At 41.8% G+C, this 16,860-nt stretch overlaps 1 protein-coding gene across 5 annotated transcripts in view; it reads left to right on the forward strand.

Annotated features, from left to right (window-relative positions):
* Positions 1–16,860, forward strand: part of GRIA3 (glutamate ionotropic receptor AMPA type subunit 3) — a 121,664-nt gene that overhangs the window by 38,610 nt on the left and 66,194 nt on the right. For all 5 annotated transcript variants that reach the window (XR_010068639.1, XM_063313337.1, XM_063313335.1 and 2 more), the window contains exon 4: positions 15,677–15,864. Coding sequence is in view for 4 of the 5 variants with exons in the window: in XM_063313337.1 (XP_063169407.1) it covers positions 15,677–15,864 (188 nt within the window). In the remaining variant the exon portion in view is untranslated. The remainder of the gene's footprint in view (positions 1–15,676; positions 15,865–16,860) is intronic.

Consider the following 16,860-nt stretch of genomic DNA (forward strand, 5'->3'; position numbering starts at 1 on the left):
CATGTGACAGGATTTCCAAGAGTACCAAAGCGGGAAAAATTGGGGGGAAAAATCCCAAGCAGGGATTCATTTTAACCATATTTTACGAAGGCATAAACTGTGGTTTACAAACCACCATGGCTGCATTCACCCATCATGCTAAGCTAAATGAAACAATAAACATGGCTTAGCAAAAGGCATGAAGCAGGCTTTGAGTCCTCAATAGGGGACATACAGTATCTACCAGTGGGATCTAAGTATAGCCTCCCAACAGTTCATAGTGGTTAGATTGTTTGAAACTGGGAGAGATCCATTGGTTCTCTTAGTCCCATGTTTTCTACACTTTCTGGCATCAGCTTTCCCTGGTTTCAAACCTGAGGCTTTCCCATCCCTAAAAGTGACAACTGTTCAACCTGGCACCTTCTATGGACTTCCCTCTCTCTGTTTTCAACTAAGGACTATTTTACACTAATGGCTCCCTGTGTGAGATGAGGGGATGCAAACACTTCATGTGGACTTCACCTTTTTTAGTACCAAAAAGTACTAAAAAAAAATGAAGAAATCAATTCCACAGGATGACTAAAACTACTTTTAATGAACTAATTTAACTAACCCTTTCCGAAGAGTGGAATGCATGATTCTTCTTCTTCTGATATTTCCATCCCAAAATTTGCACGATGGAATCAACTGCTTTTCTCCTACCTGTTTAATTATCCATGTCATGTTTTCTAGGAAAGCATTATTTCCCTTTGCAGAGTGTAATGATGTCTCAGATATTTTATAAGGACTATGAAAAGAAGGAGAAAACAAGGGGCTGAAGAAACGCAAGCATGGCACCAGCTCCACTTATCTGGGGATTGAAATGGTCTCACTTTGAATTAATTTCAAAGCAATTTATATGAAGCTTCCTACTTACAAGGATAGATTGCATGTTCTATTCCAGTGACATACAAGAAATCAACTCTTGTGTGTTCCTTCCATATGTTCTTGCTTCAGTTAAAACTCAGTTAAGATTGGGCCCTTTGGTAAGCAGATACTGGTGTGTTTTGGCTGTGTTTACAGTTTGTCCATTCTTGGCAGGTTGAGAGTTCTTGGGATGCAGACTTAGTGCCCCTTTTGGTAAGCTAGCCATTTTGTTAGCCCCACTAGATAGAGCAGACCAAGAAATCAACTCCACAGGATGACTAAAACTACTTTTATTGAGATAGGCTCTAATAACAGTGTCTTGAAAGTCTGATTGTATTGTACCTCCTCCTCCTTCTTATAGTTCAATGAATGAGGGAGTTATCTGAGCCACTTCCAAACATTAGCTGGACATTCTGGACTTAAAAATGTTTTATCCCATTTTGCCTAGGCATCAGAGCCTTCATATCTCCATTAAGGCCATCTTCCATGCTCCCTACACATTCCTCCCACACCCCTCAAAAGAAGAATGCTTCATCTGGAGGGCTATCTATTGTCCACCGAACTGGCCTCTGTTTGGTGCACTGTTTTGAAAAGACAGCCTGAACAGGGAATTCACTGATCTGGATGTGGTCAAAATTGAAGCTGGCCACACATAATTGGGGGATACAAGCAGGCTTGCAGGACTGTAAACTAACTTAATGTGAAGGGGACCTGAAATGGGGACAGAGTTCAGAATCTATTCAAGGGCCCAGAATTGTTGTGGGCTATGGATTGGATGGAACAGTGGAGATTGGAAAGAACAGAAGAGTTGAGTGGAATGAATGGAAATTCTGGAAAAGGCTTTGCTGGCTCAATGGATGGAAGGTTGAACAAGAGTATTCCATGCTACAGCCTTTTCTTGGCAGATCCCACTTGGGCCACTTTTAAAGTTTATGTTGTGACCCTTAGCTTGGGTTTAGTTCCCCATTCATTTTTGAAGCCTGCTGTTGATCAAAGTTATGGGGGGCACCAGTGCGCTTGCAGAGCCATCAAACTTAGAAGAAGACAGTGCAGTAAATTGTTTTGCTGAAGGCTATCATTGGAAGAGGTTTAGTTGGACACTGAAGATCTGTGAACTTTGAGCATGGCCAGTGAAAATGGGGGTCAGCTATTTTGCAGAAAATTCTCCAGGGGATGCGTAGGTTACTTTGCAAAATCTCAACCCCAAATCTCACCCCCAAAGATCTGTGGTGCCAAAAAATTAAAAAGGAATCCTCTAGAGATCTAGCAAGCCCAGCATGGCCAAGAGAGATAATTTGTTGTGTAGCGTAGCAGAGGACCAACAACCGGAATGGTAAGTAATAAAAACATAAAAGTCTGGTTCCATTTTCTCAGCCCCGGCGGGAACATATTGTATTAGAATCATAAATCTGAGCTTCGGGGCTGGGTTTGCAGCTGTGTCCTGGCCTGGCCCTTGGACTGAAGGAAGAATCCCTTGGAGGTTAAAGAAGCCTGAGGTATTAAGGATTCTGCAGGAAATCAGAGGACTAGATGCCACAAGGTCCTTCATACTCCTTTGCAATACTTTTAACAACACCATGCAAGGCATTGCATGGCATCGCTCATGCAGGACATGTCATATCTGCAGAAATGTCCCTTGCATTTGAGATGTGTATTTAATTCCATTTGTAATGCTGGCCTTTCTTCCTTTCTTCCTCTTCCCTTTCTAATGTACTAATCGGCACTTGGTTGTCCCTGGATGAATCTGACCTTCCACACACATAGGCAAGCCTCAGCCTGTGGGCCCTCCAACACACGTTTTTGGGCCTTGGATCATCTTCAGAGTAGGTGGGGCCAGGGTTTGGGGGATGGGTGGGATTTTGAAGCAGTTAATAGCTACCTTAAGTCTCACAACCCCCCCCCCCCCATCCCTGACTATAGGATGCCACTGTTTTGTAATCTTCTTGCATCTAAAGGAGTATTCAGGACCAAATGGTTCCTGGCTGAATCTGTCCCGCTACACTTCAACGCTGTCATGAGTACTGATGGCGAGCAGGAGGGGGCCTCTATCCAGGGGGGAAAACGCATGCGTAGTACTGAGGAATTAAACAGCCATTCAAAGAGACACAGATCAGACCCGCCTTAACTTTCGGGGTTGATCTGTCTGGGTTTTCCCACGCTTCTTCAGTTTGTTAGGATTTTCTGTCTTATGTAGCAGTAATAAAACACTAGAGACCTACTCCTCATCTCAGTGTGATTCCTGACTGTTAGGACAAACGCAGATGCCCCGGGTAGCCCTCAACAACTATATGGAACCTCCCCAAGAGGGCGGGGCCAAATTTTTGGCCCATTTCTTGGGAGGTAGAGATGTGGAGGGTGGTTAAAGGGTACAATGGGAGAGAAAACTCAGACAAAACAGCTTCGCCTTATAGAACACTACAATCTATGTCAATCCTTCTTCCCTCTACACAGAAATATTGTGTATATTGAAGAACTGTAAATCAGTACAATTGGAGGGTTGAGAAAAGAGCAGCATTGGTGGTTTCTGAGTGACAGTGTCTGCCCTATCGAACAGCATCCCCCAGAAATTCAGATGGCCCCAACCCTGTTAGCCCTTCATAAGCCTCTGAAGACCAGACTAGATGATCTCCATTGTTGTTGATGAGTTTCTTTTTCTTCTGTGAGTGGGCTTATTGTTTATTCTTGGGCATCAGAGTTATGCATCATGTTTTGGAGTGTTCTTAATTCTTATGCACCACCCAAAGTCTCCTGTGTGACTGGGCATCCACATAAATCAAATAAACAAAATTAAAAGGATGCAAAACAATAACCAAATATAATGACCATAATTTTTCCCCCACTTGGTGATCTTCCTAAATTTTCACGAAGTGACTAAAAGAAATCTATGTACTTGTGGCATGTTTGGGGTAGTTACCTTTATCCAACTGTAGTCAACATGCATGTTTGACATGGGGGCCTATCTCTGCATTGTCTGATGTAATTTGGGCAATTTTTTGTTTGTGTGTGGTAATGCCATTATTTTTAAAGAGCAGAGCATGAAATTCAAAGTGTCAGCACTTACATTACCCCTTCCTTGAGGGACTGTTGCCTTGTTTATGGATCTTTTATTTTCTCCCCCTCCTTTTTTGCAAATATACTGTATGTCTTCTAAAAACTTCTCTTTCCCTAAGATAACATCAAATTTGATGTCTACCCTTTGCTACCTCTTGTTTCCTTCAGGGCAACTATTAGCTGGTAACAAGCGAAGGAAAAAAGTAGTAAATTGAAGAAACAGTTTATGACAGGGCAATGGTAACCTCTGAATTCTAGATAGGGGTGTGACACCCCCACCCCCACCCCTTTAATCAACCACTTTTCATTTTGCCATTATGGCATGTTGACAGGCAGACAAAGACCATAATTAGATTTTTATTTTGTTAATATAAGAACACCTTGACCTAATTGCAGGCCAATCACTGACGGGCAAGCCAACTTCTCTAGCTAATCAATAAATTTATATTGCTTACTGGTTTCTGTCAGGTCAAATGAAAGAGAAAACTTGGCCTTGCTGGAAGGGAAGGGAAAACTTGGCCTTGCAGTAAGGTTGGCAGAAAATTCAGGACAGGATGTAGAATTTCATATTGAGCATAGACAAATTCAGATGGTTTGCAAAGGAGAGGAGAAATCCCTGTGGCCACAAGCCTTAAAGGCTGGTCATTACCTCCCAATCACATCATAGTGTAAGTTCCAGCTGCTAAGGAGCAATAGTGACAAAGAGTAATTTTACCCTTCTAGAAAATAGCAGGGGGATCCTTAATTCTCTCTCCCATTTCACGTCCTGATGAATACCTGTCCAACATCTTCACTTCAAGAACAGTTGGGGAATGCATGTTGGGGGCTACCACAGAGCTCAGTCTAGGCTGTTGTAAACTGGAAGACAGGTGTGTGGTGTTTTAAGCACCAGCTCTTGCAACAGCCAGATACACTCTTGGTAAGAGGGCAGAGATGTAACATGGCTATTTGAAAAAATGCAAAATGGAAACCTAGAAAATAGCACAATCGAGAAGAAAGTTGCCCTCTAATCAGGTGTATACCTTCTTTGGGTTTTGGAAATGGGAATATTTCTTGAAATTGTCTCTAGGAGAGGGACAATTTTGCAGGGCCAGAAGTAGTTAAAAAGAGTGAAAAAGAAAAGGCTGTCTGGATTAACTTGCAAGGAGGAGAAGCCAGAGATATCTATAAAACTTAAAATGCTGTTGGGAAATTATCTGCAGAGGTACCTTAGATCTTCTGGGAACAAAAAGAAGTTCTGTACAATGAAATTGAGACAGCAAAGGACAACTGAGCCAATATATGAATGGGTCATACAGTTATCCCTAAAAACTAAAGATTATGCTTTTCATGACATTGATATGATAAAGGACAGGATATTAATGGCATCCAACTCATAAAGAGCGAATGTAGAAGGAAGGCCTGACCCCAGAAGAGATGTTAAAAATAGCCCAGGCATATGAAATGTCTGAGCAAAAATGTTAATACTGCAGAATTAAATGCCAAGAAACGTGTACAATTAATGGACGAAGGCCAAGTTGCAAACAGGCAGGAAAGCAGATAAGTAGGCCTCACCACTCATAGCAAGGGGACTTAAAAAAATGTAAAAAGTAGAGAAAGAAACAAAACAAACAGGAGGATACCCAGGATGGAGAGATCTACAGAAAGTGAAATGGCTTTGCATACAAGCATGTACTTTCCCTCAGATTTGAAACAGATCCAAGAAGCAAGAACATGAATAGCCAATTTTCTCTTTCTAGCTGCAGTGACAAGGCCTCTGAGGAGCAAGAAGAGGCCAGCGTGGTTGTAAAAGCACATCAAGATAAGAAGGACAGTTCATTGGTGTTGATATTAACTGCATGCATATATACATGTTATCATAGAGTACCAACAGAAGTTACGGACTTCTGAAAATAAATATGTACCAATCTAATTACAGCATTAGGGAGTGCATCCATTCAAGTGTACTCTTCTGCATACCTTTCCATGCAGTTGGGATGTATCTGCTGCAGGTAGGAGCACCTAATGACTTTGGTTGAGCTTGAAAAAAAATAGATGAAGTCAGAGTTGGTTAGGGCTTGGATGGAAAAAATCCTAGGTTTCTAGGCTATCCTGGCAAGTTGAAAAAAAATATTTCAAGAAGGTAAACCACTTTTGCAATGTTGCTTAAAAATGGCAAGGAGGAATAGAAGAAGAATAGAAGAATAAGAATAGAATAGAATAGAATAGAATAGAATAGAATAGAATAGAATAGAATAGAATAGAATAGAATAGAATAGAATAGAATAGAATAGAATAACTTTACTGTCATTACACTATAGGTGTAGTCACCAGAAACATGAGTTTGAACTGAGGAGTTTTACATTCATTTGGGATGTGATGGGTTGTAAGCCACTCAAGAGTCTTTTGATTGGAGTGGCACAGAAATCTGAGCAAATGAATAAATAATACATTTGGGGTCCCTTTTCTGCTAGCACCAAATTAACATTTTATTGCAAGATGAACTTAGAATGCATTTGAAAGTGACATGCTTAATATTTTTTCTCGTGTTAAAGATAAAGCCAGCAAAGTCCAGTTGCCTTAATAAACTAGGTCATATTCTGCAAATTACCAAGTGTAGCTTGGACCAAAAAGTGATTCAGGCCCTTAACAACAGAATACAATCCAAAAGGAAAGTATGGTTCAAACAGAGTCTCATTCATTAGGGTTATGGTCAAGAAGGTAAAAGATTAATGTACCGAGTTTGAGAAACGGAGTAAGTCTAAATTGTAGCCCTCATTTGTTAGTGAATTCATTAAAGTGGGGGGTTTTGAGAGCCATTTGAACCTTTTTTCCCCAGAATGTGAAACTGAAGGGGTAACTGCCCTTTTCTTAGATAAAACTGGCACTAAAACATCAATTTGCTCATTGTTATTAATATTTGAGATACTCCCATTTCTTCCCTAGCCCCAGGGTCAACTGCAGAGCTCTTTCTTAGAAAGTGTTACATCTCCAAAGATGCATAGAGGTATATTTGGATCCCACTACTGTGAAAATTGTGGTTAAAATGACAGATCTGGCAGTAAGGGAAATATTTGGGAACCTTAACTGCAAGACAAAATTAGCTTCAAGAAGAGTTGCATGCATTCAGTTGCTTGGTTGTCAAAAGTCTGATATTTTTCCAAAGGGCTTTTCACTAACTGTTCATATTTTTTGTAAGGACTCATGGAAACTATGTGAGCCAGTTGAAGAGAATATCTGTAGCTCAGGGTTGGAGTCCTTGGTGCTCTCTGAGCCTGGTTGTTTTCTTGCAGATGTTTCATTGCCCGACTAGGCAACATCTTCAGTGCAAGAGTCTTGCAGTGAAGATGTTGCCTAGTTGGGCAATGAAACATCTGCAAGAAAACAACCAGGCTCAGAGAGCACCAAGGACTCAACAACTATGTGAGCTTTAGGTATAGAGAAACAGAAGTCAAGTGTATTTTTTGTGGTAGTAAAGAAAAAGATGGCTGTGTGTATGTTTGTGTGTTTCCAGGTAGGCCACAATCAGCACTGTAATGCTGATACTTTGTAATGGTATGTGGGAATGACCTTGGGAGACAGGAGGAAAAGTCGCAGACAAGGCAATGGTCAGATGTGAGGCAGCTGAGCCCGCAGAAGGAATGTGGGCATGGCAAACTTCTCAGAAGGGACCCTCCCTAGATTCTTAGGCTCTAAAAGCGACAGGGGAGAGATGTACTTTCAGACTTGCAAGATTCTATTCATGTAACCTTACAACAAAGTTAGAGCTAGTAGTCCTTTGTGTGCTTCTTTTCTGGACTACCTCGCAAGGCTGACACCCTTTGAGGTTCATGGGCCTAACGCTGGTGCTCAGCCTGCTTGCTAAAAATTTTGTTTCTCATTAATAACTGCTCCTGGATCAGTTCAAATAATATTGTCTTCTGCAAAGGTCTCCCAAGTGTGCATTGCTCTGCTTGTTTGGTAGTAAATTAAAGAGAGAGAATCTGAGAACAACTTACAGATAGTAACATGTGTACGAATAGAAAACTGATAAAGATCGATACTCTAAACGAGAACAGTTTTAATTATTTAAACTGAAGAGTTAAGCCGTTAAATGGTCTTGATTTGCTTGAACCAGTTATTCATCCTGATTTCCATCATTCCATCCCAGGAGGGGAGAACTCACATCTTTATGCAGAACCTTAAGCATGGAAAAAGCAGAGCAAAAGAATGAGAAAACAGATGAATTCTGGGGCTGTGCTTGCTGGCTTGGGTTAAAAGGGAAATAGGTTATAAACTGTCTTCACGCCCCCATTCTCAGTGTTCCAGGCTGATAGCTTTTGTTTTCTTCCAGCGCGTGGTGGTGAACTCCAGATGATAGATGAGGGGTTCTTGACCTGGTTTCATTGTATGCGTCCCTCTCCCATTTATCAAAGTAATGAACAGAAAGAACTGCAGAACCCACCAGCTCCCCTTTTCACATGGCCGTGTTTTTTTGTGCACATCTTTCCTCTTGGGGAATGTCCATGTGGATGATCCTGGTAATAGGATCAGTAGCGGTTCTACACCATCGCTGTGCTCCTGACATCAGTAAACAAACGAAGGAGATACATTTGCCCCTGTTGTTATTGACCATCCCTCAGTTAACATTTGCCCATCCGTTTGTGTGCATTTCTTTTCTGACATGCACATTTGTGTTTGCAGTTTTGCATTATTGTGATGGCTATACATTTTGGTCAGCAGTTTTCACCCAACCCCTTTTTTAAAACATGCTTCCCACAAACGCACCTATTTTTGTCTGCATTATTCAATAAGTCCAGTGACCTGGATTCAAAGGGGAGAAACTGATTCAGGATCACCAGGGCATGCACACAAGTAGCACTCGTGGGCAACTCCTTATACTAAAAATGTGTTTTCCTGGGACCGAAATGGAGGGGCTTCAGGAGCCCAGGAAAAAATGCAGCTTCTCTAGTTGCTGGCAGTTGTTCTGGGTCTAACATCCACCCTCCAAATCATCTTTTCACTATTAGAGAACTAATGGTGGGGGGGATTCACAATCTAAAGTTTCATGTTTGACCTACACCTCTAAATGAATACGAATCACAGCTATATATTTATCTATATTGTGCAAAACGAGAACTTGATTGTCACTCCAATTGAGATCTCTGTGAATAGCTCATTTAAATTTCAGAGCACCTTAATTACAGGTTGATTAATACAAAATTCAGCCTCGCATGCTAGTTCAGAGAGGCAAAAATATGATATCTCTAGTACAAAGCCGATTACCAAAGAGTAACAGGCTCCCTAAGGAAAGCTGTTTGCTGATGAAGGTTAGACTTCAAGACTCTTTTGATGACATAGGAAGACAATTCAGATGGCCAAATATTTGATTTTTCTAGGACATTGATCTAAGACGCTAACACAGAAATTCATATTTTATATGAATTTCTATTCCTGGCTTGATTACCATAATCTCCTGTGATTGTTTCTTCAAAGGAATAATGTTTATCATTATTTAAACTCAGCAGCTGGGGGACTTTAATTTTTTAAAAGAGTTATCTAGCAATATGCAGGCAGAAGTATCAAAAAATTAATTTGCTCTGTAAGTAATTTAAGACGGTGTATGCTTTTGAAATTATTCTTATTTATTACAGTTTTGTTGCATAATTTTGCCAGTATGAAATTCATGAGTCTCTCCTTACCACAGTCCGTGGGAGGGAGATTCCGTTGAGCAGTGTAACTGAACTAGAATTTGAATCCAAGTCGTTGAAAAATCTATTTAAAATATTCATACAATGAGATGGAAGGCGAGCCCATAGTGGTTAAAGTTAACAGATTTATAATTGCTCCAGATTTTAGCTGGGGTGCTGGGCGTCCATCTAATGACGAATGGATATACTGTAAAATGAGATCAATGGAGATCAAGTGTCAGCAACTATGTCCTTTTAGTTTCAGTTTCTCGACTTTCTAATATTTAAGGTCAATCTCAACTGAATCTGAGCCATACAGTCTAATGTCACCTTCCTAATCTGGTGTTCTCCATGTGCTATAAGATTACAGTTCTCATCTTTTTAGCCAGCAGGGCTACTGGGGATGATGGGAGCGTGGAATGGGAGATGTTTTGAGAAAAATAAAATGGCGGCTGCCACGTCTGGAAAGTCTATGTTTGTCTGTTACACTTGTACCTACCTTTCCTTCCAGGAGCCTAAACGTTCTCCCTTTTGTTTTATTCTGTTAATAATCCTGTGATGTAGGGTAGATTGAGAGATCAAGACAGGTCCAAAGTCATCCAGTGAGATTTATGGCAGACTGGAGTCTTGAGCCTGGGTCTCTCCAATATTAGTCCATTATAGTAATACTTCCGGCCCGACTGGGTTTTTCTGTTTTTACTTTCATCTTCTCTCCTACTGTGGAGATCCCCCAAGAAGATAACAGGGAGGGAGGGAGGGAGGGAGGCTAAAATTGCAAATGTATCATTCCTTTTTTTAATCTGTTCAATCATGTCCAATTCTCGGAGACTGCCTGGACAAGTCCCTGCAGTTTTCTTGGCAAGGTTTTTCAGAAGTGGTTTGCCATTGCCTCCTTCCCAGGGCTGGGAGAGAGTGACTGGCCCAAGGTCACCCAGCTGGCTTTGTGCCTAAGGTGGGACTAGAACTCCCGGTCTCCCAGTTTCTAGTCTGGTGCCTTCACCACTACACCACACTGGCTCTCTGGCAAATGTATCATTAAAAAATTTCAAAGAAGGGAACTTTATGGAATCCCAGTTTTTTTTTTTTTCAAAAAAACAGACCAAGGGGAATTTTGCCAGATAATTCACTTCATCAACTCTCTCTTTGCCTTTCCTTGGATGTATCTTTGGAGGGGTTTTGAACAGACTTCAGTTGTTTTCTTTTTAAGCAGTAATAGCTTACCTCCTGCTGAAAGCTACCTGATTATAGGGTTCTGCAGCTCCAAGCATGCAGCCTTCCTGGAACAGAGATCAACTGTCTCCCCCAGTGACCTGGGATCGTCCTCCAACCCATTAATTACTAACTGTAGGATTCCTAATTAGATCCCTTTTCCTTACATAAATACGTAAACAGGGGCAGGCATATAGTCATTTGCATCTCCACTTAGGCGCCAGCCACCACCAATTTTTTTTTCCCAACCTCCCCTTTGCAGTTTTGTACATGCCAAGTTGACAAGCATGTTGTGAGTTCTTCATCACCTAAACAGCAACTCTCCAGCCAGCAAGTTTCCCTTCTCCATTCTCATTCATGTCATACTTTTCCATCTGGGGGCATGATGAAAGGCTGTGCCACAGTGACAGGGTGCCTGCAGAAGGACCCCCGCTCAATTTCTGCTATCTCCTGGGAGAGCTGAAAAAAAATCAGCCTAAAATCCTGCCTGGCAGAGTGGACAATATGGGGCTACATCAGGAGAAGACAACCTACATTCTGCAGGCCACATGGAGCCCCTACCTGTTTTTATCATTCTAGATACCTCCAAGGTCATACTTCTAATATCTGGCTTCAAAATTAAACTAATTTTCATTAGCACAGACCTTTCCTTCCCCTCCCTCTCTCCCCCTTCCCCTTCCTTTGCCCTAGAATATAAATCAAACCTTTGACAATCTTTACATCTCTACTTTGATTAATCCCCACTAAGCCCTCCAACCTTCTCAAAATGTGAAAAAAATAAATCTTGCCCCTGCCATGATGTCACCACATCACTGCCATGCCCATTGTGGTCCTCAGGGGCTAAAGAAATAAAACAAATCACAGCCCAGATCAGAGGACAGGCATCTACACCTGGGGTGGCATCTGGCAGTATGAGATACATTATCTCAAGAGAAACAGACAGTTCCTTCTCTCTTGCTGGTGATAGGTGGAGGCAAATCAAGTGGTGTCAGAAAGAGTGAATTGTCCTTCAGCGCGGCTGCCCCTGAGCGAGTAGATGTCGTTTAACCTAAGAGGGTAGCTGTATTTACATCCTCCCTGTCCAATTACCTCTTAAGGTTCCCTCTTCTTCCACAATTCCTTAGTTCCTGGTGCGTGGAGCTTGAAACAGGAGCAACCTAGAAGCTCAGCATCCACTTCTCTCTGTTTTAAACCCTTCCTTCTCTCTCTCCATTATGGAAATATGCTGGAGGTGAAGAAAGACTAGGCACAAAAGGCCAGTTTACATTACTCTCCCTTTCTTATGGGAATATTCCCAGGGCCTGTCATAAAAATGTTCATACTACTGTAGATATGCGTCACAGTTACCATTCAATGGAAGGCTTTCTCTGGCGCTCTCACTTGCTCTGTTGTTTTCAGTAGGCGTCACACTGCTCTGTGATCTTTGATCAAGCATGAGTTGTGGGCTTACGTGTTTGTTGTGAGTTTATTTGGCCCATCCCTGCCAGAGGGAGAATAAGAAGCAAGGAGTCGGATTCTTTAGTAGAAGGTGTATTCTCCCTTTCTTCCCACTTTTGAAAAGACAGATATTTACAAGCTTTGGGAATGTGACTAAACCAGGTGCAAGGTTCTTTTTAATCTATGGCAGTGATCTTACTGGAGATATACTGGCCTCAGAGGAGATGGCTTGAAATAGTAGATCAAATGTGGCATTTACTTTTCTGTCTGCAGCTAGGTATTGGCTTTGTTTCTGTTTAACATGTACCTCAGCCAAGTCAAATGCTTGCCATGCAATTGATGATCACACCTCTTAGAAGGTGGTTTTTAATGCTCAGCTTGGCAGCTGTTCTTTTGCCCATTAACTGGGCACTTTTGTGCATGTTTATTTAGAGCAGGTTCGCTTGCTGGACAAAAACCACCACCACAAAAATTCCTTGTTTTTCATGCTAATTTATGAGTGATCTGCTAATGTACAGTGGTAGGGGGCTTGAACAATGAGCATCCAGTTTCCTCTAAGGGTACACTGTGCTACATTTGATGAAGTATTAGCTATTCCAGTGCTAGCTAAGACTAGCACTAAATTTTCATGAGGACTCTTTGTTGAATCTGAAGCTTTCAGGAACCTTTTGCTTGGAAATCTTGGGTTTTATGGGTGATCATTTAAGGGTGATCTCTATTTTTAATCTTTCTAAAATGCTGGAAAGGATAGTGTTGCAGCAGTGGGCCTTCATTTGCAAGTTGTCTTAGGGATCAGAAGTCCAACATCGACACTGTTAAAGCACAAGCAATAAAAAAAGCAACCTTTCTCCCCTTAGTTTAAAAATGGGTATAAATTTCTCCTTTAATTGCACTTGGAGTTTTCAAGTGTCAAATGAGTCATTTGTAGGCTGATGAGTAACCAAGTCTTGTACCTACTCATTCTCCGACATGTACCGGAATTGTAATGTTGTCTCAAACATCACAGCCATCTTTGTAAAATACGATGTTAAGGAAGACTGAGTTCATTGTACTATACATATGTAAATCTTCTGTTTTACCAGTCTCTGGAGAGTGGGGAAGACAGACAGTATTCCCAAGCACAACATCTATTAATTGTAAGGTAATAAAGTGCAACTCAAGAACATCTAAGAACCACTGAACTGCAGAAGTCAAGGCATCATTAAGGGAGCCTGAAAGCCCTGCTCAAAAGTTATAATTTAAAATATGCTGTACTTCAAAGAGCGGGGGATTGGTTCCCTTTTTGCAAAGGGCAAATAAGCAGGAGACTTAGTCTGTCAGCACCTTTATGCATCACGAGGGTGAGATCCCCCATCAGTACCAAACTGTGAAAAAGTTGCCACAGATTGATTGTGCAGGCTTGATTCCGTGTAGCCAATATGACCTCTGGATATGCCCAGATGAGATACAAAGCATTCGGGCAGGTTTTTCTAATGCATCTTCCCCATTATCTTCAAGGACAGGTTCCTGTGAAGCAAATAATAGTAGTCCAGCTGAGACATGACAAGGCGTAAGTCACCCCCTTAAATTTGCTGGATTCCAACTCCTGTCATCCCCAGTCAATGGGAGTACAATGACAACATCAGTTGGACCACAGGTTCTCCATCCTTGCACAGAAGAATGGCCTCACCATAGCAGAGAAACTTTATGTCAGGTTGCTACTGAGCTCTAACTTTGAATGTCCCATAAGGGGAGAATTACACAATACCAGAGAGCCAGTTTGTTGTAGTGGTTAAGGCACTGGGCTAGAAACCAGGAGTTCAGATCCTGACTTGGGCACAAAGCCAGCTGGGTGACCTTGGGCCAGTCACACTCACTCAGCCCTAGAAAGGAGGCAATGGCAAACCCCTTCTGAAAAACCATGCCAAGAAAACTGCAGGGACCTGTCCAGGCAGACTGCAAGAATTGGGTACAACTGAATGGATTAAAAAAAATGCAAAAGACATGGCATAATCACATTTACTTATTCTAACATTTTTATCTTGGCCCCCCTCCCCCTATAATTCATTGTATGGCTCCCTGCATACCATTCACATTCCTTGACCCCCCACACAACTTGTGACTGCAGCCTCTTTAGGAAGTGGTAATTTTTACCATCAAATCATCAAATCTAGCTGACATAGTGTTCAAGAGCAAACTGTACCAAGCCAGACCAACAAAGTTTCTTTGGCGAATGGATGGAGAAAAAGGGAATTAAATATTCTGGACTGGGTAAGAGAAGGGGTGAAAAAAAACAACCAAATTGTGTGGTGGAAGCGCTCCCCTACTTCCGACCACCATCTTTTTCAGGTTTTTTGGCTGTTCTCCTTGCCCCCTTAAGTTCTTCTCTTTTATTTTTAATTTCAGCCAAGGTTGGCCCTCTCCCAAACCTGAAACATTGTCCTGGTTTTGCACCAGGTGTTGCTGTTTGGCTGGCCAAGGAACTGACAGGTGTAGAACTGAGTGGGCAATTTGCACCAATGGAAGAGGCCATTGCATGCCTAACATATCCCAGCAAGAATACAAATGGGTTTTCCCTTCTCTGAAAAAGAAAAAAAAAACTTTCCACATAGATAGCCTTCAAGGAAGAAATTATACTTCCTCAATTGCTCTGCATTTGGCTCTCAGGAGTTTGACTCAGTCTGCTCAAATCCCAGTCTACATTGTGCATGAGGAATGAATTGCCCACTTGCAATCATAAACTTCCCACTGTGACGTGCTTTGTTCCTTCCCTGCTTCCTTTCTGCTCTGTTGAAACTGCTAAATGAGTCGATATTACCTTAATATGAGCTTTGGAAGTGTTAGTTAATATGATTACTTTTTTTTTTTTAAACACACCATATGAAATTTAAAAAATGAATCTTGGTAAAAGCACAGGCTCCTGTTTTGTGCCTTGAATATTCACCATAATAACTTGATTGGCATTTTCCTATATCTGTGAATGTAGTCTGTGCCATTTTAAAGCCTCTCATTGGTTCTTATTCTGTTTGGGGTTTGGAGGTCTGATAACCCAGGACTGCGATATAAGTGCCAGGATAAATACCAGGTTAAAGCATCCTTGTTCCCTCCAGACATTTGGGACTTAAATTCCCATCAGCTCCAGATAGTGTGGTCGATGGTAAGGGGCTGTGACTCTGCTGTCCAGCACATCTGGAGAACATCCAGTCACCTACTCCTAGTCTATCATGTCTTGGTAACTGTCATCAAAAAAATTAAGAGTGGAGGCTTATCAACCCTGTTTTGCTGCTTGTGCTTTGCTACTCATGGCACTAATGCTCAGTCTGCACCTGGAGGAGGGGATTTTATTTTTTTAACCCCCCCAGCCTAGGTCCCTGATCTCCTGGTGATCCCCCTTCTGAGTAAGGGTTTCTTTAAAACAAAAACAGAAACCGAGTTTTCCTTTCCCGTCCTTTTTTCATTTGCCCTAGGTTTTTCCATCCTCCAAGCAATTATGGAAGCTGCTGTGCAAAATAATTGGCAAGTGACTGCCCGATCCGTGGGAAGCATCAAAGATGTTCAGGAGTTTAAGGCAATCATTGAAGAAATGGACAAACGGCAAGAGAAAAAATACTTGATAGATTGTGAAGTGGAAAGGATAAACATCATTTTGGAACAGGTAAGCACCAGCAGTGGGTTTGCTTGCTGATGGGCATATTTCTTGCACACCTCCTTAAGATGTACATTGCCCACTGTCTTACGGGACATCATCTGGGTGAGAGTATGAATGTCACACCTTTTTTAGATGTTCCAACAGTCACTGCTGCTGTTTCGAGAGATATTTGTTGCTCCCTCATTTCTGAATCTGAATTATATCAGCAATGTTTGCCCTTTGACAAGGTATCTGGAGTAATTTTGCTGTCTTGGCCTTCACGCTTGGATGCATGCTCCACTGTGATTTGTGCTGGATACTCTTTTCAGCTGGATACTCTGGAACAAATTCTAGCAAAGGTCGGTCTTCATCTCCCATTGGTGGTGCCTGGAACAGAGAAGCAGAGGGCTGAAGGTCAGTTTGGTGGGCCACAAGGCTGGTAGGGTTCTGGAAACACAGTGAGGGATGTGAAGTGCCCATGCAGGAAACAATGAACAGTCTGGAATGATGTCTCTGAGACTTTCTGGTTCTCAGATCCAGCATCTCATCGCTGGTTTCATATGGATTGGAGTGAAGAATTGGGGTCTGACCTTTAGAACTTCCCTCTCAAGTGCCTGATGCTTCTGAACACACCACAGCTCAGTTGCGCTTTTTAATATACAGTATGCCAGTGAAACTACAAAGGCAAGAAAACAGCATGACCAAATGTTGAAGCCAGGCAATTCTTCTTTGACGTTTCCTTCCATGGGCACTTGATATTTCATCTTCATTCCTCATTGGGCTTTTCAAAAGAGCTTTGCCCCCTCAGGTCTCTTCCCCCACCAAAGATCTTTTCAACTCCTGCCCACCAGTGGAGGAAGGATTCTTGAGCCATTAAAATTTCCTGACATTTCATAAGAGCTGCGGTTTGATTGCCTGGCTCTTGTAGCTCAGCCTATAAATTCCCTATCTGTGCATAGGTCTGATTCAGTGGATTATTGTCTTAAGCTGGAGGAAAAAAGGAAAACAGCCCTGCTATTTTTA

This window comes from Candoia aspera, chromosome 12, assembly GCF_035149785.1.
Source record: "Candoia aspera isolate rCanAsp1 chromosome 12, rCanAsp1.hap2, whole genome shotgun sequence".
NCBI lineage: Eukaryota > Metazoa > Chordata > Lepidosauria > Squamata > Boidae > Candoia > Candoia aspera.